General features: G+C 49.4%; 7 protein-coding genes across 7 annotated transcripts, besides 2 other annotated features; 3 read left to right on the top strand and 4 right to left on the bottom strand.

The window, feature by feature from the left end:
- Window positions 1-303: 303 nt before the first annotated feature.
- NFIA_082480 (putative beta-ketoacyl synthase (Cem1)) lies at window positions 304-2,230 on the bottom strand (the record flags this gene model as incomplete). The annotated part of the gene is made up of 8 exons (XM_001260197.1): window positions 304-468; window positions 526-894; window positions 959-1,225; window positions 1,276-1,362; window positions 1,421-1,492; window positions 1,550-1,657; window positions 1,732-1,898; window positions 2,179-2,230. 8 exons carry the CDS (start codon window positions 2,228-2,230, stop codon window positions 304-306), a joined length of 1,287 nt encoding a protein of 428 aa, XP_001260198.1.
- A 532-nt stretch (window positions 2,231-2,762) lies between these two features.
- On the top strand, window positions 2,763-4,127 carry NFIA_082470 (agmatinase; the record flags this gene model as incomplete). The annotated part of the gene is made up of 3 exons (XM_001260196.1): window positions 2,763-2,888; window positions 2,945-3,071; window positions 3,130-4,127. The coding sequence occupies 3 exons, from the start codon at window positions 2,763-2,765 to the stop codon at window positions 4,125-4,127; spliced, it is 1,251 nt and encodes a 416-aa protein (XP_001260197.1).
- A 1,077-nt stretch (window positions 4,128-5,204) lies between these two features.
- cdc42 (Rho family GTPase CDC42) lies at window positions 5,205-6,184 on the bottom strand (the record flags this gene model as incomplete). The annotated part of the gene is made up of 4 exons (XM_001260195.1): window positions 5,205-5,264; window positions 5,333-5,711; window positions 5,894-6,013; window positions 6,165-6,184. The coding sequence occupies 4 exons, from the start codon at window positions 6,182-6,184 to the stop codon at window positions 5,205-5,207; spliced, it is 579 nt and encodes a 192-aa protein (XP_001260196.1).
- Window positions 6,185-6,646: 462 nt separating this feature from the next.
- Window positions 6,647-6,672: a microsatellite.
- Window positions 6,673-9,485: 2,813 nt separating this feature from the next.
- On the bottom strand, window positions 9,486-11,549 carry mirC (siderochrome-iron transporter MirC; the record flags this gene model as incomplete). Its single annotated transcript, XM_001260194.1, has 5 exons — window positions 9,486-9,566; window positions 9,618-10,279; window positions 10,339-11,073; window positions 11,136-11,266; window positions 11,323-11,549. The coding sequence occupies 5 exons, from the start codon at window positions 11,547-11,549 to the stop codon at window positions 9,486-9,488; spliced, it is 1,836 nt and encodes a 611-aa protein (XP_001260195.1).
- A 2,061-nt stretch (window positions 11,550-13,610) lies between these two features.
- Window positions 13,611-14,207, bottom strand: NFIA_082440 (uncharacterized protein; the record flags this gene model as incomplete). Its single annotated transcript, XM_001260193.1, has 1 exon — window positions 13,611-14,207. The coding sequence occupies one exon, from the start codon at window positions 14,205-14,207 to the stop codon at window positions 13,611-13,613; it is 597 nt and encodes a 198-aa protein (XP_001260194.1).
- A 737-nt stretch (window positions 14,208-14,944) lies between these two features.
- On the top strand, window positions 14,945-16,519 carry NFIA_082430 (glycosyltransferase family 69 protein; the record flags this gene model as incomplete). The annotated part of the gene is made up of 1 exon (XM_001260192.1): window positions 14,945-16,519. The coding sequence occupies one exon, from the start codon at window positions 14,945-14,947 to the stop codon at window positions 16,517-16,519; it is 1,575 nt and encodes a 524-aa protein (XP_001260193.1).
- A 619-nt stretch (window positions 16,520-17,138) lies between these two features.
- NFIA_082420 (uncharacterized protein) lies at window positions 17,139-18,902 on the top strand (the record flags this gene model as incomplete). Its single annotated transcript, XM_001260191.1, has 6 exons — window positions 17,139-17,276; window positions 17,437-17,809; window positions 17,879-18,169; window positions 18,235-18,644; window positions 18,697-18,809; window positions 18,869-18,902. 6 exons carry the CDS (start codon window positions 17,139-17,141, stop codon window positions 18,900-18,902), a joined length of 1,359 nt encoding a protein of 452 aa, XP_001260192.1.
- Window positions 18,903-21,823: 2,921 nt separating this feature from the next.
- Window positions 21,824-21,858: a microsatellite.
- Window positions 21,859-26,382: the final 4,524 nt, after the last annotated feature.

Below are 26,382 nucleotides of genomic sequence, written 5' to 3'. Positions count from 1 at the left end.
GCAGATGGTGGACGATAAATGTGTTGATGAGTTCAAGTGCTGCGGCGGGTTTGGCTGGTCTGGCTCCGGAATTGATCAGTTCACTTCGAATCGGGGTCTCCGCATGGAACGGTCACGTGAGGATATCAGTTTATGATAAGCAGAGGGGAACAATACAAATCTCATCTATGCAGAATAGTCGCCAATAACTATTAAGGCCTACGTTGTTCTCAAATAGTTTGATATTGTAAATATGCTTTTTACTATACAAAATGGGAACGTGAAAGGCGTAACTGGCCTTCTGATCTCGAGACAGAATGTGCCTCATAATCCATGCTTCGAGAAGCACAGACTGCTATTCGTCCCTCCAAAACCAAAGCTGTTTGTCAGTGCTACTGTGATCTGACGCTCTTGTGCCTGGTTCGGGGCGTAGTTGCAGTCAAATCCTTCTGCAAGACGGCCCAAGTTGATGGTCGGTGGCATCACATTCTAAAGATCAACAATCAGCAAAGCACCTTCATAACAACTTATGGCTCCTGAACACACCTCATTGATAGCAAGAACAGTGAATAACGACTCAAGGGCACCGGCGCCACCGAGTAAATGACCTACGGCCCCCTTTGTGCTGCTGACGTTGATCTCAGCCGCGTTCTGCTTCCCTCCAGGACCGAGAAGGAGGGACTTTATTGCTGCGTTTTCCGCAGCATCTCCAACCACAGTTGACGTAGCGTGTGCATTGACATAGTCGACAGCAGACGGCGGGAGATTCGCATTTTTCAAAGCCTTCTTCATCGCCATCCATGCCCCCTCGCCATTCTCCTTAGGCGCTGTCATATGGTGGGCATCGCCGGAGCAGCCGTAGCCTTTCAGCTCTGCGTAAATGCGAGCCCCTCTGGCCTTTGCATGCTCCAATTCCTAATGGACAGGGAAAAAAAGGCTCTAGTCAGCACCAGTTAATGTCGCCGAAGAGGCCACCCACCTCTAGTACTAGCATGGCCGCTCCTTCACCGACCACAAATCCTTTCCGGTCTGCATCGAAGGGTCTCGATGCCTTTTCCGGGGCATCATTGAAATCGGTGGCGAGGCTTCTCGCTCGAGCAAAGCCGCCAATAGCCAATGGATGAATGCATGACTCCGCACCGCCAGCGAGCATCACGTCCGCATCACCACACGTGATAAAACGAGCTGCATCACCAATCGAATGCGCTCCGGTCGTGCAGGCCGTTGTTACCGCATGATTGGGGCCCTTCCCAGATAAGCGTCCCGTTCAGTGATTGATTCAGGGTAATCACTCACCATAAATCCGTACCTCATAGAGAGATGACCAGCGCCTAGATTGATCAAGAGCTTTGGGACAAACAATGGAGATACCTTTCTGTACCCCTGCGCGAAACATTGTCAACAATGAGGACGCTTCGGATTCATGAGCGGAAGAACGGACCCCCTTGTCATATGCCACGACCGTGTCATAGATCTCATCAAAATTCCCAATCCCGGAACCCAGACAAATACCCTAGACGCATCATCAGCCGCAGCGCTTCGACTAAGTACCGCATCAACCGTCACGAACCGTAGCTTCCCTCTCCTCAAACGACGTAGGCTTCCAACCGGCATCTTCCAGCGCTTCCTCGGAGGCAGCCATGGCATACTGAGCGAACCGAGCCATCTTCCGCTCGTCCTGCCAAACCAAGTCCATTACCCTCAGCACAAATACCCCAAAGTCAGGAAGAGACGACAACAATCATCACGTACATCTCTGCTTAGCCATTCCGAAGCCGTCCAACCGCCCTCCTGCCGGGGACCTACAGGTACCACAGCGGCAATCTGACAAGGCAAGTCCGCGAACCGAGCATCGCGGTGCTTCACATTGACAATGCCGCAATGACCATCCAGCAGGCGTTTCCAGGTGCGACGGACCCCTATACATCGAAACAAAAACAAAGCGACATGATTAGCAAAGCCATCCGGCGCAAAGTTCCGGTTTTGGTCGCATGTAAAGACCTTCCCCTTCTGGACAATCGGAGGAGTGGGGAAGGAAAACCGGCCCAGTTGATGGAGGCCGAGGAAGAGAAAGAAATCAGAACAACGACACGGAATAATACCCAGCACCGCTGTCAAGATGATCTAGTGCAGGCGCGAAGATGTACTTGCATGTAGGAAAAGAAAAAGAAATCAAAGGGGTAGATGGTATCGACTCACCCACACCCAAAGGCGTGACTGCGCCTAAACCCGTTACAACAACACGACGCATGGCATACTGATTGACGGCCGAAGGGGACAAACAAATGACTGTAGAACTTGTTCAAGAGGTAGATGACTATCAACCTATGATACTGCCTCTATGAAGTTCAAATTGGAATTATCTCCGACCCAGCCAATAATGACCAGCGTCTAAGCAGTGGTCACTGGAAGTCTGGGACGGACCAGAAGGGAAAGTCTGCACGACATCCATCACAAAAGATGCCGCCCACTTTTCTCTCTGGTCCATGGCATGGATTCCAGTTCTCGACAAACAGCACAGCGGGGCTGCGATTGATGGAACAAGAGCCAAAGGATTGGTTCTGATTTGTTGCCAGGTCGATATATCATATTTGACAGTTTGAATAATATTATTCGAAAGATAGAAGCATTATGATTCTTCGTGATTCGATGAAATCGCCGAAAGAGCCCCGGTTCGCTGCAGAATTGGAGAACATATTAAGAGCCAAGTTTCTCTTGTCGCATCTCTCTTCTTCTCTTGTCATTGCATCAAGGAGTCATTTGCACTTCTCTAATATACCAATATGAAGACTACTCTAGTCAGCCTCCTGGCTTTGGCGGGAACGGCCCTGGCTCACGCCCATCACGACGATGCCGAAGTTGTACCGGAGAGTTTGCGAGAAGAACTGCTGAAGAAATGGGACCAGGAGGTATGATAGATCTTGTAAAGTTACCTACATGCGTATACGATGCTTATTGTATCTAGTTTACATTTTCCGGCATTGCCAGCTTCGCCCACTTGAAACCCGTCAAGTGTCTGGTCGAGCCCGATGAGCGCTACGATATCGCCGTGATAGGCGCGCCCTTCGACACAGCCGTCAGCTACAGACCTGGTATGTTGCTAGCCATTCACATGCGAACGGCAGGATCATCCTAATAATATCATCGCAGGCGCCCGCTTCGGTCCGCGTGCGATTCGCGCCGCCAGCGCCCGTCAGATGGCCGGCACCAGCTACAACACGCGCGCAGGCATCAACCCGTACAGCTCCTGGGCGACAGTCAAGGACTGCGGCGACATTCCTGTCACCCCCTTCGACAACGGCCTGGCCGAGCGCCAGATGTACGAAGCCTTCCTGGAACTGGGGTCCCGGCCGGCCGTGACGCCCGCGGACTCCAAGTACGGCGCCAAGGGCATCTCCGCCGGCAAGGCGAAGCTGGTGACGCTGGGCGGCGACCACAGCATTGCACTGCCGGCCCTGCGCGCCCTGTACCAGATCTACCAGAAGCCCATCACGGTGCTGCACTTCGACGCGCACCTTGACACCTGGAACCCGATCCGGTACTCGGCCTACTGGACATCGGAACAGTCGCACTTCAACCACGGCAGCTTTTTCCACAAGGCGAGCCGCGAGGGCCTGATTTGCAACTCGACTTCCGCCCACGCCGGGTTGCGCACCCGGCTCACGGGCGTCGACGACAGCGACTACACCGCCCCCAATACTCCCGAGCAAGGGTTCATGCGCATCCACGCCGATGATATCGACGAGCTGGGCCCCATGGGCATCGTAGACAAGATCATCGAACGCATTGGCCTCGACCCGGAACAGCCCGTTTACTTGTCCGTTGACATCGATGTGCTGGACCCCTCCACCGCGCCGGGAACAGGCACCCCGGAGCCGGGCGGCTGGACCACCCGCGAGTTCATTCGCATTCTGCGCGGCATTGAGAAGCTGAACATTGTCGGCGCGGATATCGTCGAGGTCTCCCCCAGCTACGATAACAAGGGCGAGACCACCGCTCTGGCAGCGGCGCAGGTCGCCTTTGAAATTATCACCAGCATCGTCAAGGCCGGCGCGGGCGAGAATCTCGGCGGTTGGTACGGACGCAAGGCTGACGGTCAGGCATCTGCAGAGGAGATCATCAAGGAAGAGACGAAGGACGAATTATAGCGATCAGGGAACGCACCTCTGACAGTGTGGCTGAGGGGGCGGTCGCCAATCCAGCGGTCCTGCACGAGACTGGGAGTACATAGAGCGGCCTTGATCACATGACACAGTTGAATGAAGTTAACGACCCTATTTCATTTGCTCTTCGCTTTCTAGTAGCTCCCAAACCTACGGCACACAACTTAGGCACTGGAAAAATCGACGCCCACGTACAAGCCGACCAAGCCAATCCGTAAACGCGGAGGCTAAGTAGAGTAACGCAGCGCAAAGGAATTCACCCAGCTCATGTCATTTGCTTAATTGTATCTGTCGTCTGTACTGCTCTAGTTCCATGTGTCTTGCGAAAATCATAATAAAGCGTCATGAAGAGGGTCAAAGCATGTAGTCGAAGTAGGAGGGATATTTGGTGACAAGAAGCGACAGATCACGCAGCAAGATCAGTATCAGGAAGAGAAGAGAAAAAAAGAAAATCTTCTGAAAACAGACTAGAATCATCAGCCAGCCAAAACAACGACGCCCTGACTTCCAACGCCGATAGAGACGATGAGAGGTTGATCGGAACCTGGGGTAATGAAAATCGAGGATCAAGGATGGATTGATCAAGCAGGATAAAGAGCACGGAAATTGAGAAAGGTAGAGGACAAATAGAGCAGGGGAAAGAGAGATGAACCCGTCGCAGTGGGCAAGGAGAAGAGAAAACGTGGTAGCTTGCCGCAAGAGGATATAACGTTGCGTATTGATGATCGGCACAAGGGCGAAGATTCAAGGAATCAAAAGTATCGTGTGAAATGGCCAAGCTGGGGATAGGAATGGATCATTGTTTCGACGAAAGCGGTACCGCGTAAAGAAGAGCTCGAGAGATTACAGTGAGACGTTAATCGAGTAAGCAGTGACCCTGTAGCTGAGAAAGCAGGCTTCCGAAACTCCATAAACCCGTGGCACTCTTCGATAAAATCTGAATCGCGTAATATCTCTGCTGGGACTGGCATCAATGGGACAATACCCTCAATGAGAAGAGGCTTCTTCCAGACTGGACCGACCTGAATCGCCTTGATGTACAGAAGTTTTGGATAGAAGATTTTACAGCAAGACGCATCTGGACTTCTTCTTCGGGGCGGGCTCCAGGGCCGCAACAATCGCCTATGGTTGGAAATCCGAGTCAGCGTCCGATATGGCTTATCTGATTGGGTATCGCAGCCGATACGAACCTCATCAAAGACATCCTTAAGCTTGTACTGTGTCAAAGCGGAGCACTCGACATATTTTACAGCACCCAGCTCCTTCGCCATACGGTCGCCATCTTCCTTGCGGATGGGTTGCATCTTCTGACGGGCGAGCTTCTCGCGAACGGCAGGGTCATCCCGAAGATCAGTTTGGGTACCCACGATCAAACAGGGCACACCGGGGCAGTGGTGGTGCACCTCGGGAAACCACTTCTCGCGGACATTTTCAAAAGACGCAGGAGAGGTCACCGAGAAGCAGACGAGGAAGACATCTGTCTGAGGGTAGGAAAGGGGGCGGAGACGGTCATAATCCTCCTGACCAGCGGTATCAAACAGTCCCAAGGTATAAGGCTCATCACCGATCCTATAGCACGCGAATCCGAGTTAGTTGATGAAAGCTCTTTTTGGGTGCTGAAAAATGACGAAATCGCTTCCCCCGCAGTGCTAATCCCGACTATAGGGAGGCGTGGGCGAAGAATGAAAGGACGAGGTTGTATCGCAAGGGTGCATTGTCAACCGCAACATCGAGAGTTAGATGTCACTTACATGACAGTAACCGCATAGTTGTCAAAGACGGTGGGGACATATTCTGAGGGGAACTTGTTTGTTGTATAAGAGATAAGAAGGCATGTCTTTCCCACGGCACCGTCACCAACGACGACACACCTGTAGATAGTGAAAAGAACCTCGTTAGCATTTGACTGTCCACTCGAGATACTACCTAGAAAGGCCAAGGGGGGGAAATAGAAGGAGGGGAAAAGGAAGGGGAGGTTGATAACGAAGACAGAAGTGATGAAATGGGGACGATTCAACGTACTTAATTGTAGCTACCACCATATTGCAAACCGTAGATATAGAAATTATCTCTTGAGAGCGAGAGCGTTGAAAAAGTGCTCCAGTTGATCCTCAGGCTCAAGAACGGCACTGAAGAGCGAGGGTGCGTAAAAGTATAATAGACAGGGAGGAAATCGCGGTGAGGAGGATCGTCAAAAAGGAGACGAAATGGAGATGGCAGAATCTAGATAGTGATGGATGATGGTGAATGGGGATAGAGAGGTAGTAGGTGGAGGGGAAGGTCAAGACAGAAAATATGATGGAAATAATTATTTTGGAGATGGAGAACAGTAAAGTTGATGGGGAGAAGGACAGCCAGCAGATTGAGAGCGAGAGAGAGAAAGAGTATGGTATGGTGGTGTGCGGTGAAAGGCTAGCTAAGGCAGTTCAGTCAGTGAGTATCCGTGAATGAAAGAGGACGGGAGTGATGGTTCGAGCCAGCCAATGTGGGCGGGCGGGAGAAGTGGAGGAGGAGGAGGAGGAGGACGAGGGACATAGCTCAGTAGTCTAAAGCAGAGGACTCTTAGCTAGGTACGGAGCAACTAACAGGAACAGCAAGAGTCCCTAAGTACCCTTGAGCTACCTAGGTAAGGACTCAGATACAGTAGTCTACGGAGTACCTCAAAGTGGAAGCTGTATCTGTGTCTCAAGGTTGATCGACTGTCTCTCTCACACCATCAAGATCCCTTGGAGGCTATGATGATAACCATCACTTTCAGTTGCCATCATCTACATCTGCAGCTCTGTTGGATGTTGTCATATAATACAGAACCCATCAAGCAAGACTGATCGCGACAAAAAGGAAAAAAATTTCAGTCTCGTCATATTAGTTTCATCGTCAATAGGTGTCATCAATCTGATATTCCGAAGCAGAAAGAACACGATTTGCGTCCTATTGCCTATTCTTATCCCCCTTTTTGAAGAGAACAAACATCACTCGATTGTGGCCCCATACTAAGCGTTGCATCTCTCCAACGAGGGGAATCGGAAGCAGCCGCGGTAGATTTGGATAGTGAGAAGTATTCGCCCGGAGTCGACCCCACGCTCATACTTTTGCGAGTTTTTCCCGAAAAACAGCTGATTTAACAACAAGCAACAGCTATATAGCTAGGCCCTGTTCAATGGCTTGAGCCTCTAGACAGTGCTCCTGTAATGCAAGCCTCCGTGTCCTGACTGTGAAGATGGTAGCCGTTTTGTACCAAGCAGAATTATGACTTGGACCAGATCCAGAGGTGTCAAAAAAGCGCCAGAATTCAAGTTACACTCTCTCGGCCAGTCAGATTTCGCAATTACCTCCATATTTGTCTGGACCGTTGCTCTTCCTTCGGTTCGACTATTTAGTAAAATTTAGGCTATGGATCGGGTCAAACTTGAGACGTGATCGTCGGAAAACAAATAACCGCATGAATGGAGCTCCACAGGCCAGAAATTAGGAAGCAGCAATGCTATGGACATGGTCACGCATGCAAATCCTGTAACTACCTCTGAAAAAATCAACCTCGATCCTTTTGACTTCTATTTTCTGCTGCGACCATTCGAATGGAAGCCTGCTTCTGAAGGTGTGCGAGTGTGCAAAAATACCAACAAGTCATCGTCCATCCGCATCCAACTGTGCTGTTACACGACTCTGTCCTTTAGCGCCTGGACTCGCCAGCAGCCAGTCTAAATTGGCCATTTGGCTATCTACCTTCACCAGAGCTACGCTGTAGGAGCTTATTATAACTGCTCACTCGTCCTCTCCAGCTATTTGACTGGAGATTCGAGCTTCGAGTCGACTGTCCTCGCCAGCATGTTGAGCGCCCTGACGAGGCTTTCAAAACACACTAACCATTCAAGACGGTGTTTTTATTGGCTTTCAAAAAAAGCTAGGATGAAGATATGAATCTGTGATATTCGCATCTAGCTCGTAGAGAGATTCATGTTTCTCACAAAATCTATCCTGCTTTGTGCGGATTGTCGACCTGATGGCCCTGAATCATTCGTCTGTCAAGGGGATGAGGGCTTATACAAAAGCATCACCAATTGATCTGAACTTGAACTGTGATAAATACCAGCTGATAGGAAGTCCGGTGGATGATAACCATAGGAGGACGCTCGCGGAGCAAAGGCTAACTGTGAGAAGTGACCCTCGTCAGTGATTCCAGGCCAAGTTCTCATCTACAGCCAAGCACTGAAACAAGAATAACCAAATAGGACACAGGACGCAATGTCCCTGCCAGAATAACCCTGATTACGGGAGTTCTGGGAACCATGTCCTCCCTCTCGGGGACTACCAATATCATCCATTATAATCATCCGAGCATGACCAAACGAGATCATCTCTGACACCCTCCCTGTCAAGAGAAGTACCTTAGACTTAGCCAGATTCCCCGTGAGGTGTCATTTACCGTGCATACAGCCACGTTTCAGACCTGCATAAGCCAGTCCTAACCAACACAGGATAAGTATCGTTCTGTAACGTTGATTAGAAATGCAATCGCTGGCGTTCCAGCGAATTATTCGGACTCCAAAACGGAGTTTCGCTATATTGCCTGTTATCGTCCACACCCTAGAAGTACTCCTGGCCAGGAAACTGGCGGAGCTTGTTAACAGTGCTTCTTTGTCTGTACAAGGTTAGGAATGCAGGTGAAAAATCTGAAAGCAATACGAGGGCAACTACTCTGTGGCTCTCCCAGAACTCATCGAATGGACGTTCTCTCAATCGCATAACGTGATAGGCAACCACGATAGTTCAGTTGAATTGGCCGATGGGAGTACCCTGATCGGATACGGTAAGGCTACATGCGCTGATCCATAATCTTGTTGATGGCATGAGTTATGCGGTAACGCCAGCTTTCAGGAAGGAGACTGGGATCAGTAGGCCAAAACGACTTAGGCGAAGACACCTCGATACCAAAGCGGTTAATGCATAGATAGAAAAAAAAAGAGCCTAGTGATAAATAACAGTCGTCTAATCATTCTGTTCGTAACTGCGTCTATATAGATATCATGACAATCCCTGCGCCTTCTTGTACAATCTCGTTCTTGGGAAATTGTAACGAGACGGAATCTGCTCTAGCCAGAGCATATCAAGGGTCCTGCAATGTGATATGTACACCGTAATCCCTTACGCCGATAGAAATGCATGGTTGGTTGCTGACTGATGCGAGCATTGTTTTCTTCGTGTCATCCAATGGTTGATTCCACGCAATGAGTTCGTTCACCTGGTGAAGGTCTTGCGTCACATAAGCTCGTAAAAATTCATAGCACTGCTGCCTAGATGCAGCATAGCTGTTGTAGATGTCTTCAAGGACTCGAAGGCTCTTTACGTTCGTTTGACGTGTCTATTCGGTTCGATTTCTTCCTCTTCAGTGGGGACCGGTTCAACCAGAGGTTCTTCGCTCATCTAGTCGAGCAGTTAGCCTTGATCAAAGGTAAGAATAAAATCATGAATCACTTTATCAAGTTTGTAATCTTCCATCGCCAAGCTCAAGGGTACCAATGGTACTATGGCAATGAGAGCCAGAATCAAAAGCTTTTTGAATGTCTCCTGGTATGCTTGATTGATAGCGACCCTGACGGGTGATCCGAGAGGGTACGAGAGGGCCTTCGTTATCTTGCCGAAGATTGCGTCCGCATCTCCTTTGTTCTCTTCGGGAAGGTAAAGTCGAAGCTTGCGTGGGATATTATGGGTCCAAACAGCCCCCGAGAGTGCAGCGCCAACCGCGCCGCCCATCTCCATGGACGTCAGAAACATGGCCGTGGCCGCGGCAACTTCCTGGTGACTGGCAGATGCTTGGACTCCCAACTGTACTGGAACATTGAGGAGCCCGCCACCAATACCGACGACGACCTGGGTCACCAAGATTTGCGCTGGTGTACTTCCTTCATGACGGGTTACCATCATCAGCACCATTCCGATGATATAGATCACGCAGCCAGCGATGACGAATACCCGATAGCGCCGGGTGTATTTGATCAATATCGAGACCGCAAAGGCAGCAATTGTCGAAGTAAAGGCAAATGTTTGAGTAACCCGGCCAGCGGTAGCGACGTCGTAGCCTTGAACGACCTGGAGATAGGAATAAAAGTATGGCTGAACAGAGAAGTAAAACGCCACTGATATGCGTCAGCAAAAGTTCGAGGACGTCTCGCGGAAGAGAACAGTAAATACTTACTGAAATACCAAAATGCAAGGGTGCAGCCAGCAAGAGCAGTCCGCTGTTTAAGAAGATGCAAGGACAGAAGGGGCTTGGGAGCCAGTCTTTTAGAGCTTTCCCAGAATGGCAGCGCGATCAAACAGATTAAGCCGACTACGATCATCGCAACGATGCTGTCGGACTTCCAGCCATTCTTCGAGTTCGCAGCAAGAGTAAGAGGCACCAAGATCAACGTAACCGCCGCGGATAATAGGATCAAGCCGCCCATGTCCAAGTCATACCATGTACGGCGCAATACTGCAAAGAAGCCGCCGCGGTGCCGAGACTTCGATTTGATGAGGTTCAGCCTCCTTGCCTTACGTTGATTCAGCAGCAAGGAAAGTGCTAAGGGCAGGAAAGAGGCAGGCAGAATAATCGACCACATCCCGTAGCCCCAGCGCCACGAGGAGTGCTTCAGCACCGCATCCGCGATAGTCGGCCCAATCCAGACGGTCACAAGGAAAGGGAATTCAGGTAGCAGCGCCAGAAAGGCACGGTTCAGCAGATTACTGCTGTCAGCAATAAAAACTTGTTGAAGTATTTGGAGACCCGTCGAACCGGCGGAATAGAAGATTTGAGCAGATGCATAAGTTTGCACGTTTGTCGAGGCGGCCATCTGAATATATCCAAGCACGTATATGAGGATACTAACACAGAATGCCTCGAAGCGACCGAAGACATCCGCGACTTTCGCCATAGGAGGTTTGATGACAGCTGCAAGATGTGAGTTGGCCCTACACTGCAATATTATAGACCGGCAAGGTTATAGTACTTACCGTTGACCACATTCTGGACGACCAAAACAGTGGAAATCAAGGAGTGTTTGCTAAAAGCACTCGTTGCATATGCTCCGAGCGACATGACGGTCTGGCCTTCTAGAGACGTGCAAAACGACATGAGAAAGATACTGTTCGAAGATGTCAGTATGATAAGACGCGCCGCATATGCCCGAGATGGACCAACCTGACATATGCTATGACCAGAGACCGTGCAGTCCAAGTCAAATTGATCGCTTCGATTTTCCTAACGCCTTCCTGCACCGAATCTTCCGAAATTGACGTATTGTCACTACTGAATCCGCCAGTATCATACTGTTCCTGGAGAAACCGTTCTCCTTCATCATCGCTGTGTTGTTCCATCTGGTCGATTGTGCCATAAGAGGGTCCTGTTCGGTGATCGAGAAGGGGCATTTCGCTTGGATTGAGACGTCAGAGAAGCACAGATGTATTGCTTCTGTACAAACGACGTCCATTTATAGATGCCGACAGAATGTAGGCTCGAAGAGGAGCGCGAGTGTATGTGTAATAGGGTCAACAAGTCGTAACCGAAGCAAGGCACCGAGCAGCGAAGCAGTGATCACACCGGATATGAGTGAGCTGAAGTTCAAGGATGTTCGTGGTCCGAGCCAGTCGATGACCTGAATAGAAAAAGCAAAGTGCAGATAGTGGAAAAATCAGGGGTATCCCAGTAAAGGAAAAGGGAAAGAAGAAAAACAATATGAGACACGTCCGCGATGCTCCGAGTCGGGAACCCAATTCATCAGTAGCAGATCTAACAAGAGCGGATATGGGTGTAAGTCAGCCGCACACGATGACCCAGTAGTCGAGTCAGGAGGCCGACAATCCTTTCGAACTATTATTTAATTCCAGCCGCGCAACACGATCTAGAGGCGCACTTATGCACGTCGACGTGGGTTGCAGCAAATGTGAGATCCGCAAGAGCCTATGGGCTTGACGCCCGAGGCTCCAATAGGTAATACGGCCCCGCGAGGCACCAAGATATTGGAGAGCTTTGTCCTGCTTTGTACGATATGTACTCTTGTTCATGAACTGTCAAGTCTGTCATGACCCCTTTAGGCGTGGTTATCGATAAGTCGTTAGGGTACTTGCTCCTCGGCTTTCAGGTTGTGCGGCAATCGGAGAAGGGAGGAATCATCGAAATCTGGAATCGTGGTGGATCGTTGAAAAATCGTCAAATAACCATGACAAGAACTGAACAAGACGAAGATCGGATTGCAAGTCGGACAAGCGTGGTGTGAGTGATGACAAGTGGGGGTGAAAGTCGGGTTGGACTTGGGTACTTGCGGGAATGCGGGAGAGTAGTCGAGTCACATTCCTAATCAGGTGGCAATCAAGGATCCCATCAGATATGATAAGATCATAAGATCACACCCGCTGCAGGCGGTCCGACGGGATTTCCCTCATGCTATCACTCAATCTACAATACCCCTACAGAGCACAGTGAGTAATATTATTTGGCCTCTCTTGGGCTTATTACAGTAAAGGCACTTTGCAGATAATAAAGCTCAGTTAATTATTAAGGCATATCAATGTTTTGTAACTTTGAAGTCATCTAGGTTCCGAGTGCTGACCGCCAGCTCAGCGAAGAGATGAGCTGTGCGAGTGGGGACGTGTGGGTTATCTCAGGCAGCACAAGGTATGAAAGTAATACGAGCCCCTCCGAGAGTACTTAATGGAGTCAACAAGAGGCCTTTAAATTGGATGGCTTTTTTTGGTCAGCTTATGGGGGCTGTTTTAGGGATACAATCTGAAGAAGCACAAAAGCCATACAATATCATCATTCTGCACAGCCACGGACTATCAACAATACAGAGAAGAGTACCGGATCACTCTGATACCTGAGATTTTCCGTGACGATTTATGACAAGTAGAGAAACTATGAGTGGGTCAACGAACTTACGGTCTGTGTGGTGTCTGCAATCCTGGATTACTGCCTCAAACGGGTAATATTCTCAACCACTTCCACTAGTGTCATATCCTCCTAACGAGAGTTCTCAGAACTTCCCCTTTAGATAGATACGAGTGAGGTACTTGAATGCCTTGGCTTTTACTTTGGTATTCGAGGCCGGTTGCGTACTGAGAGCCGACTTGTAAAACAGAACTTCTGAGGTCCATTCTTAAGCCGAGTTAGGCCCGAACATGTATAGTTACTGTAACTCGGCAATAACCCCCTCAATAAAATGCCTGCAGAGCAACTGCTTGATCAACCATCCGTTAGCGTTGTCTAGAAAGAGAAACATATACGAGTCCAAGGTGTGGGCGTAACCGAGCCAGACTGGGACTCAATAGTACGATTCTTGACACTGCCATCTTGAATTCTACGTGCTATCCTCAGAGCCCTCTACCTCAGGGACAACGAAGGGATACTGTAACATTGACTTCGCTGACATTGCTCGCCTATCACATACACTTCACATACACGTGTCATTCCATACATGTAAATGCTGAGTATTACTCGGCCAGATCAACGATCAGATGTCCAAAGTTGACCACCAAATCACCTCCCTCACTTGACGGCTTCGCAGCATAAACGCCAACCCAGCATTCGACGTTTTCTTGCTCCTCGAAACACCATGTAACCTCACGGAGAGGAGACTTCTGGACACCCTCGACTAAGTAAATCCACAAGCTCTCGTCTGCTTCCCTGACGATTTCGATGGTCGCTGCTGCTCCACCAGAAGGGATGGCAAGCAAGCTCCAGTCCGCCCAACGGTCTTTCGTGACAGTGCTGAGATGAGGTTTGCCATGCGTGAGCTCAATGCCTGTTTTCACCCATTTTCTGGTTCCATCTGTCGCAGTCCAGACCAGGATGAGGCCGCCTTGGTCGTATTTCTGCTGCCAATTGGCGTTGACTGCGACTCGAGCCCTCTTGAATGACTTCAAGGGCACACTGCGATAGAGGATGGGTGCATTGAAGCGTTCTGTTGAGGGCGGTTTCGACCAGATATCTGTAGAAGGACTCGCCTTTATCGTGAACTCGGGAGGCAAGGTGCCATTACCAGGGACCTTTTCGTCGGAGTTGGCAAATCTAAACCCAGCTTGAGTCATATTGCCCGTAGAATGCTGTATAGCTTATTTGAAGCTTGCGGTATAGTTGGGAAAGGCCTTTCAGAACAATGTGAACGCTGCAATCCGTTGGCAAAGAAAGAATGATGAAAATGGATGAAGAACCTTTACGTCCAGGTACCGGAATTGCGGGCTATATAAAGGGGTAAGAAACGGAGACTGGAAAAGAAGAGTCAGCACCGGTGAAAGGTCCGCTGTCCGTATTCAAGCCGGATAAAGTCCAGTTTTGGACTCAGTATACGGACTATGGCCTGTAAGCTTGTGATCCTGGCCCCTCTCTGACGGTAATGACCACCGATGACGCTCATTCCGGGTGGGGTGGCACCTCTGGCACCTTGATGCCGGAGAATTGAGCGGAGAAATCTGGGACTCCCATCCTCAAACCTTGGTAGCTGGCAATGTTTACGAGACATCAGGAAATCTCGTCTTTCGGTTTGCCTCATGCCTTGACAGGTTGGCACCCAATATCAGTTGATGCCGACTGGACGCGGCAAAACCGAAGCGATGATCCTTCAGCGATCTCCAGGCTCATTCTTGGCGGAGGGTACCTTCGCTGACATAATCAGACACTGGGAGAAGGTCATGCCTTGAGCTGAGACGACGAGGAGAGTGGGTATCTAATTCTTGCGCATGTCCCGTTGATGCTAGAGCAGCTGATACAGAACATTCGAGGAATGTGTCGGCAAATCGCTTCCAGCAGCTGATGACGATTCTTCGTCATGTCTGCCCGTCTGCTGCACCCGGATGAGTACGAGCTTGACACTCGATCTTCTGTCGACTCTCAGGGAACTTTCAACCTAGACGAGGCCGACTTCGAGTCACAAGCTCCCCCCAGACCCAGACGTCTTTTCAACCGGTTCTCCTTTCTATCGCGGCTCTTCTCATCAACTTCATCCGGCTATCGTCGCCTCAAATCTTCTCGACGCATCCTATCCGCCTCATCGCGACCGAGTTGTTATCGACGTCTCCTTCTACGCCGCTCCTGCTTCTATATCCATGTCGTTACAGGGATTATATTAGCCCTTGTCATATTGACTTCAATCTTTCGTCCATCCTACACTCGTCCGCCGTCGCATTACTCAGTTCTACGGAATGCAGTCTCGCAATCGACTAGGTCGGGCAGAGGCAACATTCGCAACGAGAAGGTCTTCGTGGCTGCGAGCCTATATGACCGCGGCGGAGAATTAGCAGGCGGAGAATGGGGCAATCGAGTTCTTCAGCTCATTGACCTGCTGGGAGGAGATAATGTGTTCTTAAGTATATACGAGAATGATAGCGGACCAGAGGGTAAAAGCGCATTGCAGGCTTTCAAGGAGCGGGTACCATGCAAGAGCTCCATCATTTTCGAAGAGCATCTGGGTCTGGACAGCTTGCCGCGAGTTACAGTCCCCGGCGGACAGGAACGTATCAAGCGCATCGAGTATCTGGCAGAGGTTCGCAACCGAGCTCTGAAACCGCTGGACGATGATCCTGAGACGCGTTACGACAAGCTCCTGTACCTAAACGACGTCATTTTCGATCCGGTTGACGCTCTTCAGCTGTTGTTCTCCACCAATGCAGATCAAGATGGGGTTGCTCAATATCGGGCAGCTTGCGCTGTCGACTTCATCAACCCCTTCAAGTTCTATGACACGTACGCCACTCGTGACCTGCAGGGCTATGGAATGGGTCTTCCTTTCTTTCCGTGGTTTTCAACAGCCGGACATGGTGATAGCCGAAAGGATGTGCTAGCTGGGAAGGATGCCGTGCGTGTACGCAGTTGTTGGGGAGGAATGGTTGCTTTTGATGCCAAATTCTTCCAGCCTGGCACGGCAGGAAAGGGTTCGACTCAAGTTCCGGCCCGTTTCCGCGCCTCTCACGACCTCTTTTGGGAAGCTTCCGAGTGCTGTTTAATCCATGCGGACATTCAGCAACCTCAGCTGCAACCCGATGAGATAACCGACACCGGGATCTACTTGAACCCATTCGTGCGGGTCGCCTACGACCTCCGTAGTTGGTCCTGGCTTGGGACCACACGCCGATTTGAGAAGCTCTATTCCTTCATCCACAACATTGGGAATCACCTTGTGGGGTTGCCGTGGTACAACCCACGACGGGCAGAGGTGCCTGGTCAAACTGTTCAGGAAACAGTTTGGGTTGCAGATGCAAATGAAGCTAGTGGTGGTTCCTTCAAACAGATCGATCGAATTGCTGGGAATGACGGCTATTGCGGACGGCGAGGGCTGCAAGTTATCGTCGAAGATCGCAAGCCGGGTCAGGAAGGTTATGAAAGCATTCCTGTACCGTCGACATGAATTTGACAGTCTTACCATTTGGCGGTTCCATGTTGGTATCTTAACTTCTTGTCTAATATGAAAGCGATATACATAAATAATCGACTGAAACTCACAGAAGCTCGATCTTCAAAATTTGCTTCCTCCCTGTCATGCTGTATACTCATCTTCCAGATCTGTTATAACTTTGGAAACTATGTCCAAGCTTCAGCTCTAAGAAAAAAGTGATATCTTGAACGAATATTTAAGCTAACTGTTTGTCCTTGATGGTTTAGGCTTGACGCTCCTCACCAGCCTCCTTATGTTGTCAGTGAAGGCGGCTGGGGTATCTCATCGTGCCTGTCACTGAGTGGAGTGAAACGGATATTTCCGTTGTCATGCCCTAATTCCAGGTAGTGAGAAGGATAATTCCGGTGGCAAGTCACTGTCTTGTGCTAAGCAAGCATCTGAGAGCTATATAACAAGCATAAACCTCCCACCACCCTGTCCATGACTCTGTATCTAACCATCTACCACCTCTTTCCGCTCCTACTTTTACCGTGACAGTGTGTGACTGAAGGCCTCTTCATCCTTCTAAGCGCTCTCTATGTTTTCCTGGCTAGCAAAAGCTTTTGATACCGCTATCAGACTACCTGAGACCATGGATCTCAAGCAAGTCTCAGACATGATCATTGACGCTTTCGACAATGTCATGGGAAAGGGCTCTCAGGGCCTGCAGGAAAGCAGACACGCACCTAAGAAAGAAGATAAAGCAAAGGAGTTGAAGTATTCTCAGCAGGTTGGTCCTCCTTCCGTCCATTTCTCTCTCCTTCTTAGTGTTCGTTTCAGCATTGTGTTCTGTGCACCTGGTTACATCGGCGTCTTTGCTCAAGCAGGCCATGCATACGTTGTGAGAGTGAAGCTAATTGCATTTTTCCAACACCTAACAGTCTTCCCAGGTTGCCCCCGTCAACAAAACCCCACGTACCCCTGGTGGACTTTCTTTTCCTTCCAACATCCGCCCCCCTAAACCTTGCCACTCGTCTGGCGATTCTTCATACAATTCCTACACTCCATCCAAGATGGCTGAACTCACAAAGGAGTATCCCGTCGCTGACGTGGATGATGCTGCTGGCTTCATGGCCTTTGCTCGAGCTCTTAGAGAGAAGCAGGCTCGTGAGGCTGCCGCTGCGGCCAAAACTCAGGCTGATCAGGATACTTCTACTCAGCTGAATGGCTTTGCTAATGGTTCCAATGACTTTGGCGGACAGTCTCCTGTTGACGCCAATGGATCTGCTCCTGTGTCTGCTTCCAACGACGCGTGGCCCTCTGGTAAGTTGACTTCTACCACGCGCCTCAAACTGTCAGAAGATCACAACTGACATCGATCTGTCTATGAAGAAGCCCCCCACTCGCGTAATGATGACTGCTTTGGTGACTTCGAAAACAACACCGATAATAACAACCCGTCTCTGATGCCTGGCATCGTGGAAGACGCTGAAGCTCCCAAGGCATCCGCTTCCGGTTTCCGTGGCGATGCGGCTGAGTTCATCATGCAGGATACTCCTGTTGCAGCTTCTGAGAATGTTGTCTCAGCTACTAAGTCTCCTGACAATGCTGTCGTTGAAGAGGATCGTGAGAATCTTACTACCTTCAAGTCCTGGGGTACCCCTGTTACGCGTGACAAGCCAGGTATGCAATCAATATTTGTGTCTCCTTTGGGTGGACTTGTGGACGCTAATATGACATCTTGCTAGCGGCTCAAGTTAGACGCGTCATTATCAAGGGACTTCCTTCTGCTTGGAGTACTCCCGCCAAAGTTCTGTCACTTATCCATGGTGGTATGGTTGAGAGCATCCACATCACTCCTACCGGCAACCAAGCTCATATCCTTTTCTGCGACCACGAGGCCTGCAAGACTTTCTTTGACAAGTACCCCAATGGCATTGACATTGACAAGGAGAAGAGAAAGACCGTCTTCGTGGAGATGGGCAAAGAAGTCGATGTCATCAGCTCTCAGCTTTCTTTCAATCTCTCCATTGGCAGCACCCGTGTTGTCCGCGCCGTTGGTGTCAGCATGAACATCAACATGGGCGAGCTTCTTAAGTTAGCCGGCGCCAACAATCGCAAGGTGGAGAAGATCGTGGACTCCTGCGTCCCTGGAGAGGTAAGCTGGTGATCATCCCCAAGAGTGGCTTGCGTGCTAATGATGCCTCTAGCCACGCAGCGTTGTCTTCCGTTTCTGCAGTATCGATGATGCTGTCAGATTCCGCGCATCCATCCTTCGCGATGCTGATTGGGAACATTGCAACATCCAGCACGCAGCAGACCCGTATGCCTCCTTCTACCATGATCTGATGTCGAAACTAATGGTGTCTTTGCTTCTATTAGATGCGAGCTCGCTAGCGGATTCCATGCCGAGTGAAAAATGCAGACGACTTTGGCCAATACATCGTTCTTCGAAGCATCGTGCTTCGATTTGGAGTCTGCAGAGTTCGACTGGATATGTGTACACAATATCAATAGTCAGAACTTAAAGCATACGGATTGATACGATGGATAGGGGTTTCCTTGTTGACAGAAATGATTATGATGTCTAGCCAAAGGTTTAATAAAATGATATCAAATGTACTGTCATGCCTTGACAACTTATTTGCTTCATTAATAGCTTTCGCTATCATGCAGTCAGTGCATGAACTAATTTCAAGGATAAGACAAATCGTAGAAATTTCGGTCTCTGCTACCTTAGTGCACTGATCACATCATGGCATCGTTGGCACTTAACCCAGCCTCGCAGCTTTGGCCCTTGATAATCAAGGGCCTGAGCCATATCAACAACCATAAGCACATTGCAACTTTCACATTTGGACATACTCTTCGCCGGCTCCTCTCACCCCTGATTTCTACAATACTTTTCAGTTAACAATGTTCACTACTGTCTCTAAATCATTCCAGCGCAAACATTATAGAAGCTCCAGGCTCAAGCCTCCTTCTCAAGTAAGGAATATGTATACATACAGGCTGCTCCTCAACTCTCAGTCCAACTCCTGAGTCCTTACCGTGCCGCTAACTGCTCTCTTCCTCTTAGTACTACGTCAACGTCAACGAAACGTCCTTCCTCCGTTCATCAAACTCCTTCACGGCAGAGCACACCGTTGAACCACCTCGAAGCCGTTAGATTCCCTTCTCGGACTGAAAGTCCACATGGACTTCGTCTCAGATATGCCACGTTAGCAGGTAGACTGCCACGGCTCTCCTGCGCGGCCTAGACGCTCCTTTGCCGTGATCAGCTCGAAGCTGCAGGATCCCAAGACGATACGCCGTTGGGTCTACAGTGGATATGAAATTATTGGCACATCCATTTCGCTTGTTTCTCTCTGACGACCGGTGCAATATCTTACCCGCAGGACTCTCAAGGGGGTTGGCCGAGCGAGTTCTCAGCAAGTTTAATGGTAGAAGTATGATCTGTCGGTTTGCTTTCTGTTCGAGTATCCTATCTGACTACTGACTTACGGTTGTGGGAACAGAGCAGAATAGACCTATACACACATCGGTGTCCGAGCATGACGCAAAATTGAGGCTCCATTCGAGTGGCGACGAATACCTACACCCAGTACTTCGACGACAAACGACACACTGTTGATGTAGCGTCTTACGATGGATGGCGACCTCTCGATGAATCCCCGCATCAGGACGTGGTCGGTACTTCTATTAGGGTTTTGTAACGGTTCCTCTGTTGCCTCGACCTCGATTCCCAGTACGTCGATACGTGCAGTATGAGAACATCCCTATACGCTCCTGAAGCCTGGGTGCAAGGCATGCCGTCGGCAATGATGGATCCCAATACCTACGCTGCGATGGTCTGGTATTATCAAGGAGCCTTGCTGGAATTCGGGAAGGCCTAAAACTCCTTGGCTGGAGTTGATTCGAGTGCATATCCGCTCGAAAGGCTAGATGATTGACAATCCCTCTACGGCTTCAAAATATTGGGGTAGATCCAGGACTATGCGTCACTCATGCTGATACAACGAGTGAGACTTCTGAACCACTTAAGAGCGGCAGACTTGAAGTCCTTCTCTGAAGTAAAAGCGATCGGATATACTTCGAAACTAGAGCGACAGTATTCAAATTCACGTTGTCCCCGATTCAACTCGATGAGACATGTCTGTCCGAGATACATATCCAACAAGCTCATCTCCAACGCCCAGTGCGCACTGTATCGAACTTTCTTTCTGCCGTCAAGCCAGAAGACTCTTTCCTGTTCCAACATAGGGCAAACTTTCTTTACGTGGGATGTTGAAACTGTATCGTACCATACCGTATAGCAGACACCCACCGCCGCCACAACCGGGTTTCATTTACGGAGTGTGATTTCCGAAGGATTCGGGCTTAAACGGTCATCATAGCAATGACTCTAATTGCCTGTCAAGAGGCGCTTTGATTTTAATATCTTACATGCTGACGGCCTGATTCTGTTTTTGATGGATGCGATTGCTACCTTAGGCTCCAAGAGACGAAGAGCAGGATGAAGACACAAGCTGCTAGCTTGCCAAACAGCGCTTTACCCACGACTCGGCCTAAAGGCGGGGAATTCGTCGGGGATGGACTATGGACACAGTGGGACGTCCAGACTTAGTTATGAAAATCGCTGCGTCGGCGTAGATCCTTGTCTCAGAGGAAAGATATTGCATTATTCTAGGCTCCAGAGTTAATATCACGATTCAAGACGAGAGCTCAAATCGAAACTGACGATCGATTCGATCGTCGTGTCTATGAAACAAGGCGGGAAAACCTGTTGGCAATAGCCAATAAGTATAACTCGAGTCTTCCGTAACCATTGTTAGATTGAACATCCCACGAGTGTGGAGCTGGATAACTCGGAACCTTCTTGAATGATATGAGACTTGAGTCTCAGTTGGCCCCGTAAAACTAACTACGAAGCCTCACGGAGACTTAATGCCATGAGAGCTGGATAAGTTGCCGAAGCGGCCAGGATTGCCAAAGTTTGTGTTGTGGATTAGAGCGGACATCGCCGATGAAGAAAGCGTAGAAAGTGGAACGAAACGGCTTCAAAAGACAAACAAAGAAAGAGGCGATCCGGGTGGAGTATTGACTCTGAACACGAATTACTAATTTACTACAAACCGCATGTCCGTAGCAGCAGAAAGCAGCAGAGAAGCAAGCCCGAAGCTCATGGATCACAGTTGGAGAATTCCAAATACTCGATAGTGACACCATACTGCATTGCTTCAGCACGAAGGGGATAGTAGCGGTAAGCAATATAAGCATATCAGCAGGGATTGCAACAATTGCTCTGTATGATGATCTCCACACGCAGGATCCTGAGCGTACAGCGTACAGCGTACAGCGTACAGCGTACATAGCGCGATGAACCATTCACGAGGTGACAACGGACATACCCAATATGGTTCGACGTGGGAAGTGACTCGCATCCGAAATCTCCTAAATTCGCGACTTGAGAGCGAACGGTCAAGCCTCAAGACTCACGGGCTCCAGGTATGAAGGTCCAGAGACTAGGCGACCGCGACATACCCAAAGGAGGCATCGGGCTCATCAAAATTAGATTAATAATTGATTGCGTCCAAGCAAGTCGGGGGCCACCGTCTGATGCCTGCATGGGGCGATACCACTCTACAGACCCGACAGTCTGGATGAGGGTGTGATAGTTGAGCGTTAGCAGCTTTACGGACGAAACGTTGCGATTGAGCGGGCAGGACGGTCAGTATTTATGAGAACGAAGTGACGAAACTAGTGACATTGCGTGCGAGTGGAGTATGGATCAGCAGGATAAGAAGATCAAACCAAAAATTTTATATCAGGTGGCTTTGATACTCCCGTAGTTGATTTCAGGCTTTTTAGAAATGGCCAAGAAGTGAAAAACTTCAAGCCAACGCACCTAAGACAGCAGAATCGCATCTCATCACATTGGCATGACTGTCGATCAAAACGGCGGTCCGTGAAGAGGTGGAGTGGGATGGTCTGCTAGCAAAGTTACTAGCGGATTACGCTCTGTCACGAATTTTCGCTAAACCGGAAAAAGACAATGAACGTAGGAGTATTCTGGAATACATTCGATGTATGTTTGTAAGATCTCTGGCCCGGCCTGGATATACTAGATAACTAGAGTGCCGTCTCCTAAGCACTAACGGCCTCTATTTCCGAATAGTAATGGAAGCCCGGAAGGTCCAAGCACAGACAATTTCCATTTCATTATGTGGCCAGAGTGCTGATTCAGATTGCCTACGCCGCAATGTATAAGCATCAGGCACCAGGACCACCAAGTGGCTAAATTTAATATCGTGGAGATTGTCCGTAGCCTCGTCTACCTAGTTAGTCGACACTACTCTCCAATGGCAAAGATCTGGAACAATCTTCTGTTTGACATGACAGGGATGCTCTGTGACAGTGTCAGGGTCAGTACGCCTATCTCAACTCTCAAGGGAAGCCTCTAAATTGCGGCACAGTCGAGAAACATAGGTACAGAGTATCCCAACCAAGTAGGTTCTGGACTCTGTTAGTTGGCCCCGCGTGTTGGGTGCAGGGGTCAGAAACGACTTACGAGGCAGATCGTTCTTCCAGTCCTTTTCCCCCTCTTGAATTTAAATAATAATAAGACGGATTATAGACCCCGAGTCCCCGACCCTCAGTTCAGAGCATTTACCGGAAGGAGGCATTGGAGGCCATATTTAGATGGAGAGCCTAGGAAGTTGGGACATTTGGAACTTCACGACTCGTCAGCCAACCTAGTATCCATAAATCAACAGGGAAACTGACAAATACTTCGAATATCGCGCCGACTCATGGAGACGGACGGGCTGAAGCGCTGAAGCGAAGCAAATCAGCCTGGAGGATTCGCTCCTTCGCTCCTTCGCCAACAACCTTGTGAGAAGATCCGAAGAGTAGTTAGTCAAGCCAAGCTACGTTCAAAATCCTGCCATCTTCGGCGCAAAAGAACAGCACTAAATGCGGAATCTTGACGGACAGAGAGAATGACACGAGACTGCATTTTCCGTTCCGGGTCTGGTCAACTCAAGCGGCTTCACACAAGGCTGAATTCAAGATGGTGGTTCAAAGTGCGCCCATGCTGCTCAAGCCTTGACCAGGTGGACTTTAGATGACGTCCATTATCCCATTTGGCGTTAGCATTAAAGTTCATCAGACATCTTTGTCCCACATATTCAGGCTGTCCGGGAGAGGTAGCCACCTCCGCCACAACATCGCCATTCTCGGGGAGGAGAGGACCGGAAATATTCAAGGGCAATCCGACGGTGACAAATGCCTTCTACTCCGTGGAGAAGTAGACTCTTGAATTTTCCGTCGCTTCTTTGACAGGAGGTGGAGGAATGACTGTGTCCTCCCATACATGCCTTAGTGCAAATCGCAGCTTCATCAGTCAAGCATTTGGTTTTTCGAGGTAGGACAAAGTCTTCAAGTATGCCTTGAGAGCTGCTCCTCAGGAACATAAGTTAGGAATGAGCTTGAAAATGGAATGGATGTAGGGAGGCTCGCGCAAGCATTTTGTACAGTCAACTCCAGAGACTCTATATCATAGAATATTCATGCTTCAAAGTGACAGGAGTAAGGTATCACTGGAATCTTCATTCTTCAAGACCAACGGCACGAGCCTAACTCTATCTGTGCGGATAACTTTTCTCATCCCATCTACTGGTTGCCTTTTCCAGCATTTCTTGACCTCCTTACATCACCTCGTGAAAGACAGGGGCTATAAATATTGCAGAGGAATGTGGCATGCATGCTTCTTCTCTCTTCTCAATCGCCGGAACCTAGCTCCGAAGATTCCTCTTCCCACTGGAAGTACGTACTTAGGTACTCCATAGTTCAATAATCACAATCTACCTAACATTCTGCAGTCTGCATTCTGCTGGGGCTCTGTTAACTGACAAGTCTGCCGACGATCCATGATCCGTCAATAATGGCGCGGAAGCGCTTCCGTAGTACACGGACAACGAACCTTCTTTGTTCATGCTTTGTGGAACAAGTCCACATAGTAAGGACTACGGAGCAGGGCAATTGGTGTTCCAAATACTGCTCCGTAGATAGTCGCTGCTAGTTAGCCCCCCGGGGCTCGCTAGTAACGTATCTATCTCCTTAGTCGGGGCCCATTGAACTCTGAAGGGGCCTCCCGTCGGTTCCGTGTCGGGAACCTGATCATAGCTCTTGAGGGAGCACTTTTCTGCTAATTTGACAAATAACGTACTGAGTGCAGTAAATTGTGTTCACGAAACTAGGTCGAATGCGGACATCCAGAACTGCGAATGAAAGGGGTGATCCCGGTACGGGGCTTGCAGGCTGGTGCGCACAGAGCACACAGGGCGATGCTTGGCTGAAGCCGTCACCCAGACGTAGCTTGTGGAATCCATCCCTGGATATGTCAGAATCAGATTAACAGAGCACGGAGCACGAAGTGGTAGTACAAAGGGCAGAAGTCCTGGTAGTGCGAGTCAAGGCTCAAATCTCGGTCAGGACTATCTGAATGTATTTCATTACTGAGGTGCGTGGACGTTGATCAATTGAACCACGACGGACCGTTATGAAGCAATTTCAATATTGACTGAGCATGCATACTTTGTCCAGCTGTTTATGCTCATCCAAGAAGATGCCAAGATTAAGTAAGGGGCTTCGTGCAATTGCTGGGCATGACCATCTGTCCGGCGCTCGGAGCCATTGGAGCTTGCAGTATCTTTGTTTTGCTGCTGTCTGGTATTCGATCGTCATCCGATTGTGCACGTATTCGATCCTTCCAACAATAATCAGGTCTAAGCGTCGAAGCGAATTTCTTCCTGAGGTGATGTCGACCAAAAAGAGTAAATGCAGAGGTAAACCTCTACACATTTGAGGTTCATACGGCTTCACGGAGTAGACTCGAGTGATACCGGCATACACAGGCGATACTCCGAGTGAGTCCGACGCTGATCACTGAGGAAAGGGGAAATAGCTTGTCTACCGGTTAATATTACGCTCAGCATTCCTGGAATCTCCAAATCACTCTATTCTCCTTCATATGCAGGTATTAGGCCGTCAGTTCCTCTCCTTTGTACCAATCACATTCTTCAATAATGTACCTAGGTAGGGAGACAACACAAGTACCGTAATATATACTCTGTACTCCGTAGGTATTCCTCCTCAAGATGTTAGCGGGGACTAGCGGTGCTGGCGTGCGGCACTAATACCACGGAAATCAGAACTAACGATCCTGTCTGTGCCAGGCTGCCAGCATTGGGGCCTCGAAGCGGACCTTAACATATCTCCGACACCGTTCTTTCCAGCCTTGAGCCTCAGGGTGGATCACCTCTGTCTTCATGCCCTGTCTCTTGAGCTCCTAGCTGAAGTCGGTCAGCCACTGAGCGGTCCAAACTGACGATGTCACTCTAATCTCGCTTCTTGTCCTGTTATCTCCGGTTATGAGACTGCCTACAGTAGCACTCTGTGCCTAACTACTTATTCCCACGAGTGTAGTAGTCCCTAATTGGAGGAAAAATAGACCCTCGAGCCAATTGCATTTTACGAAGCCCTTAAAATAATAGGAATATGCGTTGACACCAGTCAGTGCCAACCTCGCCTGACCTCTGTTTGACTACTACTTACGTCAACACGCTGTCCTGCCCAGAATCATGATAGGTCTTGCTAAGACATTTAGCCTGAGCGGAGTCGAATCACATTCTGGAATAGGTAAATGAAGCCACGCGGAATTCCACGTCAATACTTCTCCTCTCTCACGTGACTGGGGACGTCTGCGGGTATGCGTGTGACAACCTTTAATGAAAAGGTTGAAGCTCGAGAGAACAGGGGCCCCCTAGTCGAAGGGATCGATAACGTTGCTATGTCGTTTATCTAGTCGTGGTCGCAGTCGCGGTTGAACTAGT

Source organism: Aspergillus fischeri, genomic scaffold (genome assembly GCF_000149645.3).
Source record: "Aspergillus fischeri NRRL 181 1099437636264 genomic scaffold, whole genome shotgun sequence".
In the NCBI taxonomy this organism is placed as follows: Eukaryota; Fungi; Ascomycota; class Eurotiomycetes; order Eurotiales; family Aspergillaceae; genus Aspergillus; species Aspergillus fischeri.
Note: the sequence above shows the minus strand (reverse complement) of the source record. Positions and strands in the feature narration are given on the sequence as shown.